At 39.4% G+C, this 16,416-nt stretch overlaps 2 protein-coding genes across 4 annotated transcripts in view; one reads left to right on the top strand and one right to left on the bottom strand.

Annotated features, from left to right (window-relative positions):
- cldc1 (C-type lectin domain containing 1) overlaps positions 1 to 3,524 on the top strand; it is a 182,627-nt gene extending 179,103 nt beyond the window's left edge. The window contains exons 5-6 of the mRNA XM_054741071.2: positions 537 to 658; positions 3,153 to 3,524. Of these exons, the coding sequence (XP_054597046.1) occupies positions 537 to 658; positions 3,153 to 3,315 (285 nt within the window). The 3' untranslated portion in view covers positions 3,316 to 3,524. The remainder of the gene's footprint in view (positions 1 to 536; positions 659 to 3,152) is intronic.
- A 906-nt stretch (positions 3,525 to 4,430) lies between these two features.
- Positions 4,431 to 10,617, bottom strand: cd4-1 (CD4-1 molecule). 3 transcript variants are annotated; one of them, XM_054741070.2, is made up of 11 exons: positions 10,491 to 10,617; positions 9,618 to 9,682; positions 7,388 to 7,455; positions 7,153 to 7,308; positions 6,912 to 7,061; positions 6,483 to 6,704; positions 6,042 to 6,404; positions 5,079 to 5,330; positions 4,830 to 4,930; positions 4,701 to 4,744; positions 4,431 to 4,599 (listed from the first exon to the last, which is right to left on the bottom strand). In XM_054741070.2, exons 3-11 carry the CDS (start codon positions 7,440 to 7,442, stop codon positions 4,569 to 4,571), a joined length of 1,374 nt encoding a protein of 457 aa, XP_054597045.2. In that variant the 5' UTR covers positions 7,443 to 7,455; positions 9,618 to 9,682; positions 10,491 to 10,617; the 3' UTR covers positions 4,431 to 4,568. The 3 variants fall into 3 exon arrangements, with proteins under 3 accessions (XP_054597045.2, XP_015805736.3, XP_070407204.1); XM_015950250.3 differs by having other exon boundaries at positions 4,701 to 4,741; XM_070551103.1 differs by lacking the exon at positions 10,491 to 10,617 and having other exon boundaries at positions 9,565 to 9,682.
- Positions 10,618 to 16,416: the final 5,799 nt, after the last annotated feature.

The raw sequence follows: 16,416 nt of genomic DNA, 5'->3' as shown, positions 1-16,416 counted from the left end.
TCATACTCAGGGGATAAAAAGCCCAGAAGTGCCTGTTTAAGGACAGAGAATTCAGCTGGAGGAGGAAGTAGATTTAGACGACAGGATTTGGAGACTTATATTCTCCTGATGAGCCTCTGATTGGCTAACAGCAACGCAACTCTACCACTGAGTTTGCTCTGCAACGTTGATGTTTTATCTCCACAAGCCTGGAGGAGTTCTGCTGTGTGGTGGAGTTGCTAACGCTAATGGTTAGCTTCTGCTAGTTGAGACGTTCTCTGCTGTTTCTTGGACACTAAACCAACAACAGCCTTCCCCGTCACGAGCCAAGATGGGTGAGTCCATTAGTGTTAAGTGACAGTGTGACGTAGATCTGTCAGGATTTTCAAATCCTAGAGTTTCATCGTCCGTTTTCTATCAGAAGCTAACGCAGGAGATAGGCGTAGGAGACTATTTTCATGTTCAGCCTGCATGTAAAACTCAGAATGACCGATTATAATCAGAATAGGATTTTTAAAAGGTTTTTTCAGCGTTCCACACCTGTTTTATATTTGTAGGAAGCCGTGGAGAAAGAAGGCAGGAGGATTGGAGGATTTTACACAAACTACTGGATCGGACTGAGCGATGCTGAGAGTGAAGGAGAGTGGAGATGGGTGGACAAGTCCGTGCTTAAAACTTCGTATGTATTTTATTTTATCATGACACATTCACGCATTTATTCTACCTAATAAACGAGGTTTGGCTGTGGCGTGAGTGATAAATATGGAGCGTTAGAGCAGACTGCCAGCAGAGCATCATTAAAGTGCATCGCAGAACGACTGCAACCTCATAAAGCGTCAAACTGGACATGAAGTTTGGCTCGTTGTGTTTCACCTCATGGCGCCGTCTGTTGTTATGTGGGAAAACTGGCTTTTCTAAACCACATCGTACTTTGTTCAAGTTGAACTGGTTGATCTTTTGTAGAATCATTTTATTCAACACTTAAACTACTAAATTAACAAAAACTAAAGTGTATTTTTAATGTATTTCAGGTCATATGAATACAAAATAGCAAGATTAAGTGAGAAATGCACATCAAACGACAGCTGTGGTCAATTTAAAAGCATTCAAAGTTACTTTTATAAACATTTCTAATCTGTTAATTTAAAATAAACATAAAAATCTTAAATAAATCAGCCTTATGGATGTTTGAAGTCAGATTTTCTATCAATATCCAACAAGCTGATAAAGTCTAATTCTTAATTTACGATATGATATAAACCAAATAAATGCAGCGTTGCCTCATAAAAAAACTAAATTATTTTAGTAACTAACTAAATTTCTCCTATAGGCAACAATATTGGACATTGTCAGTCTTAAACTTAAATTATAGAAATAAAACAAGGCATAAAAACACAATTCCATAAAAAACGAGCAAAATGTAAATAAATTGATAATAAATAAATATATAAAGTGAATAAAGTTGAATCAAAGGACTTCGTAATAGAATTTTCCTAGGACTAGTTGTTAAAGATCCCTTTCAGCACAACAATTGAATGAAAACTTGGTGGAGTGAGCTTTGCCATAGATTTCGCGGTTAAACCGGAGCGACACATCGTTAGTCGTGTGCCCCGACCTCATTGGGTGTTTCGGCCACTTATCACAATACACCCTCTGCCGGGGATGGCCCACCCCTGGTTGATCAGACCCGGGTGTGTGTCACTCGGAAGCACCACGTCATCATTTAATAATAATAATAATAATGCATTGAACTTATATAGCGCTTTTCTAGACACCCAAAGACGCTTTCACACACTCTCACATTCACACACTGCTAGTGATGGTAAGCTACTTGTAGCCACAGCCGCCCTGGGGAGGTCTGACAGAGGCGAGGCTGCCATTTGGCGCCGTCGGCCCCTCTGACCACCACTAACACAGGCAAGTTGGGTGAAGTGTCTTGCCCAAGAACACAACAGCAGGATACCCCTGGCGGGAGCTGGAATCGAACCCATGACCCTCCGATCATGAGGCAACCCGCTCTACCACCTGAGCTACTGCTGCCCCATATTTGGCAGCCCAAAGTGCATCCCTTCGTTTCAGCCACAGCTAGTGACTGCTCTGTTCCGCTGCAGTGGCGAGCTCTTTGATTGCCCTCATTTGGGCCTGGCCTCTGATTCCTACTTCCTTCAAAAGCCTTATTATGGAACTGGCTACAAAACCTCTGCATCCCACTTCCACTGGACTCACCTTCACGTTCCAACCCAACCCCCCACTCCCAACCCCCTTCCGCTGCCAGACTTGCATACTGGAGCCACTTCCGTTCGAATGCTTCGTCAACGGCTTCCTCCCAAGGGACTGTCAGCTTGACAATGAAGACACACCTATTTTAGTTTCAACCCTGCATCATCCCACCTGATTTCAATTAGCAGGTGATTAACAAGCTTCTGCAGAGCCTGAAAAGCTGCAGAACATGTGAATCAACCACTGAATCAGAAGGGTTGGAGCAAAGACATGCAGGATACCGCCGGCCCTCGAGGACCAGGGTTCCCCCACTCCTGTCATAGATAGAGATTGGTCACATGAGGCGTGGCAGCAGCCCAAACTCAAAGCACCATAGTTTTAGCTTCCCAGGGAGAGCTGTGTTGTTGATCTTCTTCAGGCCGCTGATTGTGTCCTGTCTGAGTTGTTCTACCTGCTTTGAGTCTTTGAGTTCTGCACTATACCAGTGTTCAAGGCTTTTGATAGGCTTCTCCAGAACAGTTGGTATTGGCTCGTTGTTGACTGGGAACCTCTCATTGGTCAGCTGGACTTAGATAATGGAGACACTGTGGGATTTGCTGCTTAATAATTTATATAAACATGTGCATACCGTACTGCTGCTATATTAAAGGGTATTCATTAGGAAACGGTCTAAAGTAGATGGTTCATTTGATAAAAATCAGGTTATCTTCATGAACTGTTGAGTCATTTCCTTTTTCACCCTCATAGTGGTGCTAATGAGTCACCCTCCCTGGATCCTGACGGGGTTTATTGTATTTTGTAAAACAGCTCTTGAGGTTGGTTGGTGAAAATAAGACTAATAACCCGAATTCTTCCCAAAATAAACACAAAAACCTGCTTTTATGCTACAGATGTAGCCATATCCTGAGTTTCTATCATTTAAATGTTTTCATCTCTGCTTCTATGTTGTGAAGCTTCTGGAACGTCCATAAATCAGAACCAGACAACAACACCTCTGGTGGGCCAGATGGAGAGGACTGTGTGGTGGTGGACAGCTACACCCAAAGCTGGTACGACGTTCCCTGTGACTTCCTGTATCCTCGGATCTGTCAGAAAGCCGCCAGCCCTCTGGTATAAAGACCCCCCCACCCCAACGCAGAACCACAACTCAGCTGCTGACGTTAATAATCTTTTATTGAAAAGCTTTGTGGTACATCTGTGAAAGCCATGTGAAATATTTGTATGTCTCACAGTTCGTTTTCAGGTTTAAGTGAAGCTCCATTTGTGTTTCCAAGTGATTTTGTTTGGATTTTGAAAAAATAAAGTTTCATCATGTGCAGAAATAATACATGTGGATACATTTTCAGAAATGAGTAACTTTACAATAAGGGTGTCAGAATATACATTACATAACATTTACTTGACTATATTGTGGTCAAAATGATTATTTTTATAAACAAAAACAATCACAAATTTAAAAAACACAACAGTGAAAATATCAACTTCTGAATTCAAAAGGGTTCAAAGGATTTAAAAAAATAAAATGCATGAATTTGTATTAAATATTTAAATTGAAGAACTCCAAATTTGAGTGAAAACTGAAAAAGAAAACACAAATAACAAATATTTGTATAAGAATGAGCAATTTAAAGAGGTTTTTAATTTTTAAAAAAATAATTGGTCATTCTGACTTTTACATGCAGGCTGAACATGAAAATAGTCTCCTACACCTATCTCCTTCATTAGCTTCTGATAGAAAATAAAGCCCGACAGATCTACGTCACACTGTCACTGAACATTCACGGACTCATGACGGGCAAAGCTGTTGTATGTTCAGCATCCTGGAAAACGCACAGAACGTCTCGGCTAGTAGAAGCCAACTGTTAGCGTTAGCGACTCCACCACACAGCAGAACTCCTCCAGGCTTGTTGTATTTGTGGAGATAAAACATCAACTTTGCAGAGCAGAGTCACTGGTGGAGCCGTGGGACTGTTAGCCAATCAGAGGCGAGATGTCCATCTATCAGGAAATAAGATTCCAAATCCTGACGTCTGAAACTGTCCTCAAACAGGCACACCAGAGCTTTCCCCCCCCACAGTACGACTTACAAGGCTTTCATTCCTACTAGTGACCACTGCATATGCATCAAAATAAAATTGAAGGATCTCTTTAATATAAAATGGAGTTTAAAAGGAAAATAACAAATGAGGAGAAGATAAACTAATTTAAAGTGAAGAAATATTCTAAAACTCATGTAAAACTCTAAGTAACAAATATATACAACTGTAAAAGTTATTTTACATGTCATTTGATAATGACTTCATCCATCCAACTCCAGAGCCACGCTTCATTATCAGGTTTTCATGTCCTACACTTCCCCCAGGAAGGTTTCAGGTCTTGTAGAATCCTTTGGGCTTTGGGCTGAAAAACACAAACAGAGATGTAAATGATGAGCTGAACACTTCTTATGTGTGCGTGGATGTAATTATGTGTTTTGTCAGTTCCAGGAAGTGGTTGCTTACTGTTTGCACTGACAGAGTCGATGTCTGATGTGCCTCGATCTCTGCTGAAGAGAAAAGCAGAGTGTGAGTTTACTGGTTCTGAAATTCTCGTGTTTTTTGTGTGACTAATTAGAACCAAGATCAATATACTCGTCTTCGTTGACAGAGGACAAATCCAACTACGAGGAGAAGGATGAGGATGACAGCAGCGCTGCATATGGTCACCACCATCCATGCACTCAGGAGGGGATCTGTGTGCAGCAGAAAACAGGAATGCATCCATCAGGGTGCAGCTCAGACAACAGGACACACACCACCACGCCTCAGTCATGGAATTTTGTGGCCACAGGTTCATGCCCATGTCATGTTTCCTGCTCTCTTCTCACTTCCTGTGCTCACCGATCTTCAGCGTTATCTCAGCTGACGTCAGCTGCGTGTCGTTCTGCAGCAGCGCACACCTCCACGTCCCGGAGTCATCTGTGCTCACTTTTGGGATGATGAGATGGTCAGATGGAGGATCCGCGTTGAGCAGGGTGGATTTCTTAGGATGGAACCATTTGACGTGTAAACCGGGCAGCAGCGGGGCACCGATGGAGCAGGACAGGTTCAGCTGATGGCCAGAAATCAACTCTACACCTGGAGAGGGGAGGACTGGAGGAGGAGAGAAAACAAGATTAATTAGATCCAATTGTTTTATTTAAAGAGCAAGTCACCCCCAAATCAACTTTTTTTTCTGATAAACTATATAAATGCGTGTCTAATCATGCTGCAGACACGTGTAGTCAATAGTTTTGCACTTCAGTGCATTTTAGTTAAAATTTTAATTTTCTGCCTAAAACTGTCAGTGTTGTGCCGTTGTCAGGTAAAAACTCTGCACTGCATTTGAATTTAAATCTGCCATCGCTATTGGCTAAGAGGTACCCTAGAACGTTAGCTGGTACCATATGATGTCACAATGTCGTTTTGAGCCTGTGTGTGTGTGTGTGTGTGTGTGTGTGTGTGTGTGTGTGTGTGTGTGTGTGTGTGTGTGTATTTGTTTGCGGCTCTGCCCTCTCGGTCTGCTAGCCAACAGAATTTGTTGCATTTTTCAAACAGGAAGTGGGAGCGGAGTAATACTCTGGTAGGGGGTGACTTGCTCTTTAATTAGATAGATTAGATTTCAGACAAAAATATATTTTAATGCAGTTAAGACTGACTGTTGAAACTCATCTCATTACAACACGTGGACCTCAGATGAAAATATAAAGCAAAGGAGAAGCAAAGGTGTGACTAACAGAAACTTATCTCAAACAAGGACAAGACATCTACAACAGCATAAAACAGTAACACACTTCATTAAAGGACTAAGAACTTCAGACTCACTCTGCAGCACCTCCACTTGCACAGTGCTGCTCATCATAAAGCCATTTCGTAATGTTACAGAGCAGTTGTAGTTCCCTCTGTCCTCTACTTCTGCCTTTTCTTTGTACAGAGAAACCTCTCCCTCTTTGGTAAAGTTTTTAAACTCCATGTTTCTTTGGTCCAGTTCTTCTCTCATCTGGTCATTCCCAGATATACGGAAGAGTGTCTCTTGGCTCTGACTGGAGGACGCTTTTGGAACAAAGTGCCACTCAATTTTCTTGATCTTTTGTATTATTTGTTGCACAAAGTTGGTAGGCTTGATAGAAACCGGCACTTTGAAGGGAGAGTTTATGGAAGTGTACTGATATGTAGGAGCGGAAATGTCTGAAAGACAGAAAAATAAATAAACAAGGGGAATGTCGCTTACATAAAAATACAACATTGTGGCACACGCCCACTCACCTGCAACGGCAACTAGAATGGTGAACTTGTTTGTTTGATCTACAACGCATGTCCACTCTCCGCTGTGTTGACTTTCAGCTGTCATAGTATATGTTCCCTGATTGGTTGTCATTTTTTCTCCTAGTGGACCAATCCAGAATATTTTGGGTGGCTCTTGAGAAGTCTTACAGGTCAGAGTCACACGTTCACCGGGCATCACAGGTGATGGTACGGTCACGTCGACTAGAATAAAATTAAGACAAAGATGGTGCCTTTAGGTGAAGAAAGCTGCAAAGGGGGTTTTGTAGTTGGTAAATTATGAATGGAGGGTGAAGAGTTAAATAGTTGGAAAACAATAACTCTAAACAACTGTAAAAATTAAAATAAATAAAAAACATGCTGTAAACTGTAGTCAAATGTGTCACAGTCAACATAGTTTTTTTTTCTTACCACTGACTTTGACCACCCTGAAGTGAGTGACGGAGATGACTTTAGTAATCTTTGTCACTTTACAGAAGAAATCTCCAAAGTTTTCTTCTTGTATGTTTGTTATGGTCAGTGAATTCAGAGGCATGGACAACTTATTTTTCCAGATTTCCTCTACAAGACAAGAAAATCATGAAATCACAAATCTTAACACATGTTTAAACAACAAAAATAAATGATGTATTTGACTCTAGGCTTCTCTCACCTGAAGCAAACTGCTTTCCACCATGGGGGTTCATCCAGGCTACCTGCGGGCCGTCTTGCAAACCAAAGGTCCAGTAAAAGTAACTGTTTACAGAGGCTTGCTTTGCATTCAGTGCAACAGTCTGACCCACCTGGGCATAAATTATCTCTACAGCCCCTAGAAGAAAAAAATGTTAGGTGCGAATGTTCGGGACCAAACAATGTTTAAAAAAAAACATCTTGACTTTGAGTCTTACCAGTCATCTTCAGCACAGTAATGAGACAGAAGACAAACTGGATTAAGGTCTTCATTTTAGTTCCACTGCTATAAAAACACAAATAAAAAAATACTCAAGTAAAGGTGAGAAAATGCCACAAAGAGATTTTAAAAGTGGATTTTGACCATAAAGTTTAAAAAAGTACAGTTAAGGAAAGGAAAAACAAAGTGGGCCGAGTGTTAGGCCCTGTGGCACTCCTTGATTATTTAATTTTTCACGTTCCATCTGCTGTCAAACTAGCTTTAATCTTCTTTAACAAATTTACTTTTCACATTTTTGTACGTGAAATCCTTTGGCAGGATGTAGCGCTGGGTTTGAGGTGGTCTCAGATTTAGAGAGATTTGAGGAGATAAAAGCCAGAGAGTGGTGAGAGTAGGCGTGCTGTGGTGGGCTTTAGATTAACATGAGCAGACAGACTGAAGGGAAGAGACAGCACAGCAAATGCTGGGTTGTGGTGGGACTTGATTTAGTTAAGCTGCAGATTCTTATCCTGGTTCTCCTCCTCCCCAGCCGCTCACACCCCCTCTCTTCCTCTCCTGTTCCACGAAAGACGGATCTCTCCACGCTTAAAGGGGGAGAAAAGAGAGACCACAGCGGCAGCAGCACACTTAGGCTGTGGTTTAAAGATGTTTCTCTTTTTCATCCTGTTTTAAATCTCTGTTTTACCCCTTTTGTCACAAAATGAGGGTTTTGCATTAAAAAGCTTCAAGTACTTTCAGTCTAAAAAGTGAAGGCATGCTCAAAGCATCAACAGTTGTGATTTGAATGCACTGTTATTATTTTAAGGGTTGTGCTTGCAATGCAAATATTTGCCCTAATAACAATTTTACTTTTGAACGTGAAGCTTTAGATTGACTTTATTCAAATAACTTTTATGAAAATCAATCAAATGTGATTTTAAACCATACATAACACTGTACAACAAGGGTCCCTGTATTAACGTTACTTAATAGGCATTATTAAGCATTAATAAACAAATGGTGCATTTATTAACATTACAGTTATTGTTCACTAATAAATTATTTTTATGAAAATCAGCCAAATGTAATTTTAAACCATATGTAAAACTTTACAATAAGGGTCCCTTTATTAATGTTACATAGTACATTATTAGGCATTAATAAACAAAGGGTATATTTATTAACGTTAGCGTTACTGTTCACTATTAAATAACGTTTATGAAAATCACTCAAATGTCATTGTAAACCATACATAACACTTAATAATAAGGGTCCCTTTATTAATGTTTTGTGGTGCATTACAAGGCCCAATAAACAAAGAGTACCTTTATTAGCGTTACCATTAGAGTTCACCATCTAGTGTCCTTAAGGTTAGGACAAAGGACCAGGGAGGTGTCTGCTTGGTAATGCATTACGTAATGAGGTTAAACAGTTGTTAATATTTTATTTAATAGTTTATTAATGCTTAATAAAGCACTAAGTAACGTTCATAAATGGACCCGTATTGTAAAGTGTTATCACAACCATATAGTTTGAGGTATTTAAAAAAAATACAAACTGATAGTGAAAGATAAAGTTGCTGAACTTTGATTTGCAATGTTGTGAACATAAACAACTTAAATTAAATGTTACTGTAAAGGGTTCAAGTTGATAATAATCAGATTTATTTGTGTAGGATTTTTAGACCATGATAGATTCACAGAGGAAAATGTCGCTTTTCTCTTATCTAACTTCATCAGTCACAATGAAATAAAATAAAAATAAATTATTTTCACGATAATAAAAATAAAGTGATAACTTTTAAGTTTCACTGATGCTAAAATACTTCATTTTTTTTAGTAAACCTACAACAACCATATGTACTAATATATTATCCGCACGCACTAACGTCAGTGTTCCTCCGCTTAGCTGTATTTAACGTCTCTATTGAACAATAAACGTACAAAAATAAATTTTTTATTCTACCAAATTCTTTTAATCCGTTTGCTTTGACTGTTGTGAAAGCCTGTTTCATGTCTCTGAGAAAAAAAGTAAAAAGATAAACTGTCCAACTTATTTTAGCTGCTAGCCTGATTAATAAGGATAAAAATACGTGTATCGATGGTAACACCGTTCATCCCAGCGCTCATTATGTCCAGTTCCACATAGGTTAAAATAAATACAGGATTATTTTATAGAATTTATATGACAGATTACATGTGATGGTTAGGAATGACAGCCAGAGGGGTGATGATGATGAGTCTGTGCACCTGAAGAACTCAGAAACCACGACGATCAGGTCTGCAGCAGGATGAGGCTCCAGCAGCAGATTCAACTGTGAGGAAGAGGAAGGGAGGATGAAGTTCAAAAACAGAGAGGCAAAGAACACAAAAAACACAGTTTTAGTCAAGTTCTGCTTTTTATTTCGTTATTTTTTTCCGTCGAATCTCATTATCTTAGTTGACTCTGTAATAATTTAAATATTTATTTTACTAAGTCATAAAAAGGAAAACAAAAGTCCGACACTCACATTCTTATGAGAAAACAAAAATCAAGATATTAAATAGTCGTAAATTCGTGTCACATAAATCCTAGCTGATGGTATGTTTTCATAATTTGCTCAAATTATCGTTTTTCATTGCTTTATATAAAAAGAATGCCCTTCCCTGAAAAAGTATTAATGCATTTTTATGTATTTTTTACAAAAATGTAGTTTCACCCATAATTTGTGTTTTAGAGCGATCAACTTCCCAGTGTTTGATTATAAATTTAAATTTGAGCAAAATTAAAAAGGAAACACAACATTTTATGAACACAACGTGCCTACATTTTAATACGATGACTTTTCTTTTGATCATCAAAATAAGGTTTCCCTTTTTCTATATTGTTGATTTAATTCAACACTCATTGTTAAGTGTTTATCTTGCAGATTTTGTTAAATAAGCAGAGAATAAACACGCTGCTGATTTATAAAAATCTGTAAAACAGGCTGCTGTTGAGGCCTTGCCGGGCCTGCTGAAGTCTAATGGCTTTACAACTATTTACCAAATAAAACATCCATTGTTAATCCACACAAAACTTTACATCTATTTATGTATTTTGAGAGTAAATTGAAGTAAAACCTAGTTTTTAAGCATACTTACAACAGTTTCTGAGTGTGTGACGCTCGTACGTGCTGAGTGATTCGGAGTCAGGCGAAAATGCTTTATGTTTATCAAACGAGCCCTCTTTTAAAGCAGCGTTGCACCTCCCACGGCAGCGATTGGTCTGGAAAAGAGAAAAACAGCTGTTGATCAGAGCCGGAATCAGAATGATAACCTTTGATTGGTTGTTGCAGAGGAACAGGATGAGATCACTCCGCTAAAAACTTTTTTTCTATCAGCTTATGTGACAAAACGGTCATTTCTAAACAAAAGATATGACAAAAACTAAAACCATTAACTGTGGTAGCGACCATTAAAACCAAAAAGATTATTTGTGATTACCTTAAATTTCAGGTTTAAATGATATGTTGTTGAATAAATTATCACAAGAAATGACGGAATCGAGCAAGTCTAGTTTGAGGCGAGGCCTCGCCGTGATTAAAACTTAAACGTTAGAAATAGCTTCTAAAAAGTTGCGTCAAATTTGGAAGCTACGAGGTTAGCGTGGCGGACGTAATGCTTGAGCTGACGGCTGACAAACAGAATAATGACAATTAAAAGAGGTTCATTTCCTGAAAGGAAAACATCCAAACAGAAAATGTTCAAGAAGCAATAAATTTGTTGAGAAATCCATCATTTTCACGACTTATTTGCTGTCTAGCGAAGCAGGAATGTGGTACTGACTTAAATCTCAGATCTTTGAATTTTAGGTGAACTCTTGCTAAATGCTCGATTCCTTCTTTCCAGATTTTAGTTTTTTTTGTCTCTTTGGCTTGTTTAGATTTTATTAGTTAAATTATTTCAACACAAAAACGAGACTTTCGGATTGCGACAACAAATTGGATTTTAAATTGGCTTTTTTTTTTACATTTAACAATAAAATCAGAAACTATACCAACTAACAACACGCACCTTTTCATCTGCTTATTTTCACTGTTGGGCAAGTTACTTCAAAACTGTAATGCATTATTTATTACTTGTTACCCTCATTTTAAAGTAATTCATTACATTACAATATTACTGATTTTAAAATGTAAGGCATTACACTACTTTTGCATAACGTTAAGTTACTTTCACCAAAACAACTTCAGTATGAATCTGGTAATGTGGCGCTCAGTGAGCTCATGACACATCCAGTGGAAGATGATGTGGTGTCTGAGCTAGGACTGCTGTTAAAACAGTCAGACATTTAAAATGATTGTTTATTAAATAAAAGCAACAACAATCTGTACTCTCAGCACGCTGCCATCTTATAGGCCATCTGAGCAGGGAGTGAGGTGGTGGGGGCTCCAAGCCTATATTTGCCTTGGTCCTCAAATACCTTGATACGGCCCTGGATGTGGGACTGACTTCTGGGGTGATCTGATTCTATCACATGTATAAATATTAAATGCTTTTATATTATTGCTTTTCACTGGTAAAAATGTGTATTGGGGATAAATCTTCCTACTTTTTTCTTGATTTTATGTGAATAATTTCCGGTCCTTTCTCTCTCTAACCTTCCTGCATGCTGCATGTTTTCTCCGTCTTCCAGAAAAACTTTTTCCTAGATTTCCTACTTTCTAACTAATCAGCCAAAGGGATCTACCGAACCAGCAGCAATGAGTTGAAATCACCGGGGCACAGATTATGAACTCAGCTGAAAAGTACATGAAGTACCAGAGAATATGGGCTGATATAAACGATCGCAAACGAATTACTTTGCTTTGGTGGAGAGATTTTGTGAATATAACAGCGGCCGCGCGCAGGACGCAGCTGGAGTATTTGAGCCATTACCGCTGCGTCCTCTCTGCTCATAGAATGCCCACAAAGCTGAGTCCATAAATGACGTCATATATGTGGATACTGGATCTTTTTTCAGACTTCCCGCAATTTGAATTTTTAGGAAACCCACATCTTGATTCCGGGTTTAAAAATGCATTGTAATTACCGCGTTACTGACAATTGTAACGAGTAAATATTACCTTTTTCTTTCCCTGTAATGCCTTACATTATCACATTACAGCAAAAAGCAATACATTACAGTAATAAATTACTTTTGTACCGCGCTACTCCCAACACTGCTTACAGGTGCTGGCCAGTAAATTAGAATATCATTAAAAGGTTGAAAATATTTCAGTAATTCCATTCAAAACGTGAAACTTGTACATTATATTCATGCAATGCACACAGACCAATGTATTTCCAATGTTCATTACATTTAAATTTGATATTCATAAGTGACAACTAATGAAAACTCCAAATTTGGTATCTCAAAAAATTAGAATATTCTGAAAAGGCTGAATATAGAAGACACCTGCTGCCACTCTAATCAGCTGATTTACTCAAAACACCTGCAAAGGCCTTTAAAAGGTCCCTCAGTCTTGTTTTGAAGGCACCACAATCATGGGGAAGACTTCTGACTTAACAGCTGTCCAAAAGACAATCATTGACACCTTGCACAAGGAGGGCAAGACACAAAAGGTGATTGCTAAAGAAGCTGGCTGTTCGCAGAGCTCTGTGTCCAAGCACATTAACAGACAGGCGAAGGGACGGAAAAAATGTGGTAGAAAAAAGTGTACAAGCTCTAGGGATAACCGCACCCTGCAGAGAATTGTGACGACAAACCCATTCAAAAATGTGGGGGAGATCCACAAAGAGTGGACTGCAGCTGGAGTCAGCGCTTCAAGAACCACCACGAGGAGACTCATGAAAGACATGGGATTCAGGTGTCGCATTCCGTGTGTCAAGCCACTCTTGAACAAGAAACAGTGCAAGAAGCGTCTCGCCTGGGCCAAGGACAAAAAGGACTGGACTGATGCTGAGTGGTCCAAAGTTATGTTTTCTGATGAAAGCAAGTTCTGCATTTCCTTTGGAAATCAAGGACCCAGAGTCTGGAGGAAGAGCGGAGAAGCACAGAATCCACGTTGCATGAGGTCCAGTGTAAAGTTTCCACCGTCAGTGATGGTGTGGGGTGCCATGTCATCTGCCGGTGTTGGCCCACTCTGTTTCCTGAGGTCCAGGGTCAATGCAGCCATCTACCAGGAAGTTTTAGAGCACTTCATGCTTCCTGCTGCTGACCAACTTTATGGGGATGCAGACTTCACCTTTCAACAGGACCTGGCACCTGCACACAGTGCCAAAACCACCAGCACCTGGTTCAAGGACCATGGTATCCCTGTCCTTGATTGGCCAGCAAACTCGCCTGACCTTAACCCCATAGAAAATCTATGGGGTATTGTGAAGCGGAGGATGCAATACGCTAGACCCAACAATGCAGAGGAGCTGAAGACGACTATCAGAGCAACCTGGGCTCTCATAACACCTGAGCAGTGCCACAGACTGATCGAGTCCATGCCACGCCGCATTACTGCAGTTATTGAGGCAAAAGGAGCCCCGACTAAGTATTGAGTGCTATACATGCACATTCTTTTCATGTTCATTCTTTTCAGTTGGCCAACATTAGAGAAACAAACATTTTTTCATTGGCCTTTAGAATATTCTAATTTTCTGAGATACCAGATTTGATGTTTTCATTGGTTGTCACCTATAAATATCAAAATTAAACGTAATAAACATCGGAAATACATTGGTCTGTGTGCATTGCATGAATATAATGTACAAGTTTCACGTTTTGAATGGAATTACTGAAATATTTTCAACCTTTTGATGATATTCTAATTTACTGGCCAGCACCTGTATTTTGTTTCTTCATCAAAGCAGATGTCAAACGCACAAATCCAAAAGGCTTCATTTTGTTTCAATCTTCTTCCTTCTTTTTGTCGTATCTAAATAAATGTCTGAAGCTTTTATAGGTCATTTATTGTTCTTGTTAAAGATCGCCACACGGTCCGACCAAGTTGACATTTTGTCATTTTGTAATTTAATTCAACTGGAAATCACGATAACTAAATCCAACGCTGTTTTAAACTTAACTTTTATGGTTACGCCATCAGCTTACAAATGTTTTACAGGTTTTGTGTTTGCAGTAACAAACATCGTTCAGTACGGAGCGCCGATGATGACTTTTATGTTGAGCCAAATACAGATTTATGATTTTAAACATAAAAAAATGTTCATAAACTGTAGATTTTTGCTGCTCACTGAAAAATCTGTTTCTCATTTTTGTGTTTCTAAGACACGAAGAAACTACTCCTGATTGTGTGAAGTCTGGATTGTATTCTGTATGACGTGAATAATTATTTATTGGAGAACGAGCAAAACATCTCCGCTAACATCTGCTAGATTCACGTTTGCAAAAGAAAACAGAAATACAGCTGAGGTCTGATTTAACTTTTGTCTGTGATTTTTCAGAAAAACAAACGTAAAAGTGCTACATTTTGTTGGAAAATGTTAAAGACCAAGTTTACTTGTTTTTTTTCCACGTGTCTTTAGTATAAATTAATGCCTCGTTAGTCGATCTCTGTGGGTAGAAAAGCTCTGGCGCTCCTGATTCAGGAGAGGAAATATAACCAGATGTGAGGGGAGCAGAAAACAGCAGGGTTTGGGTCTTATTCCTGTGTGGTGTACCCAAAGGTCAAGTATTTACATCAAAAGTGACCAGAAATTAACTTTTAATTTCCAGACACAAACATCCCGTCTGTCTGGCCTCCAAAAAAGAAAATCACTGTACTTTTCTTGTTTGGAGTCCAGACAGATGCTTTTGTGTCTGGAAATTAAAAGTCAATTTCTGGTCATTTTTTATGTTCATACTTGGCCTTTGGGTATGCTATACCTGATATTTGGACATCTCTCCTCTGATTGGTTAACGGCAACACAACTGCACCCCCAACTCTGTTTGCTTTGCAACACTGATGTTTCATCTCCTCAAATAACACAAGCTTGAAGAAGTTCTATCATGTTGTGGAGTGGCTAATGCTAATGGTTAGCTTCTGCTAGCTGAGACTTGCTCTACTCTAAACTGGACAACAACAGCTTTTCCTGACATAGATCTGACTGGCTTTTCTCATCCGAACCTTTCCCCATCTGTTTTCTATCAGCGGCTAATGCAGGAAATAGGGGTAGAAGACATTTTTCAGAGTGACGATGGGTTAGGGTAACTTAAATGGTTCCTCTGTGAACTTGGTCGTCAAATAAATCCGGGTACGAAACAAGTTTTAGGATGATTTATAGTTTAAAAGAGACTACTTTAATTACTACTTCTGTCTAATCAGTAATCGTGTTGTCTGAGGGCTCGTCTTATCATGATAACTGAACGACTTCGGGGATCAGTTGGAGGATCGATGCGCTACAAACTGCGTCGAGGCGGTTTGGAGACAGGAACCACAACAAGGACAAAACAAACAGCTCGCACACGTCTCATGTGTCTCTCTGAGGTTTCTCTGCTTGCCTCTGTACTGCCTTCATGAAGGGTTCACACCTGCTTCTGTTCCTTCTGAGTTCAAAATGAAACGAGCCTCTTAGTTCCTCTGCAGATCGAGACCTACTTTACTTTTTTACTACTTTTCAGTGAGTCGCTCTTGTATTTAGAGAGGCTGTGAGTTTGTTTCAGAGACTCAGATGTTTGTTTCTTTTTTTGCATTTCTGTTTTTTAGTTGTGATTTTGATGGAAAACACCTGAAACTGAGGACTCCCTCATTAGTCACTCATTTAGCGAAGGTGTGTGTATCACATCGTGTCATTACTGAAAGAGAGGAAGACCAACTGTCGGCCACAAGCAAGAAACAACGGTGATTCACTCTTTTCACATCTATCTCCTGCTTGCTCATCCTCCATTTTCTCCTACAGAGGGCTTCCCTCGGAGTCTTCTCTCTGTCTTTGTGTTTTTTGTTTTTTAGATTAAAACTTTGGTCCGACGCACAGGGGCGTCTCCAGAAAATTTTGATAGGGGTGGCCAGATGGGGGTCAAAGAAATTTTTGGGGTGGCACACCTAATTGGTCCTTGTGGTAACTCTGGGAGAATTTAGCCTGCGTGTGGCGATGTACT

The sequence above is a fragment of the Nothobranchius furzeri genome, chromosome 5, assembly GCF_043380555.1.
Source record: "Nothobranchius furzeri strain GRZ-AD chromosome 5, NfurGRZ-RIMD1, whole genome shotgun sequence".
Classification (NCBI taxonomy): domain Eukaryota; kingdom Metazoa; phylum Chordata; class Actinopteri; order Cyprinodontiformes; family Nothobranchiidae; genus Nothobranchius; species Nothobranchius furzeri.
Note: the sequence above shows the minus strand (reverse complement) of the source record. Positions and strands in the feature narration are given on the sequence as shown.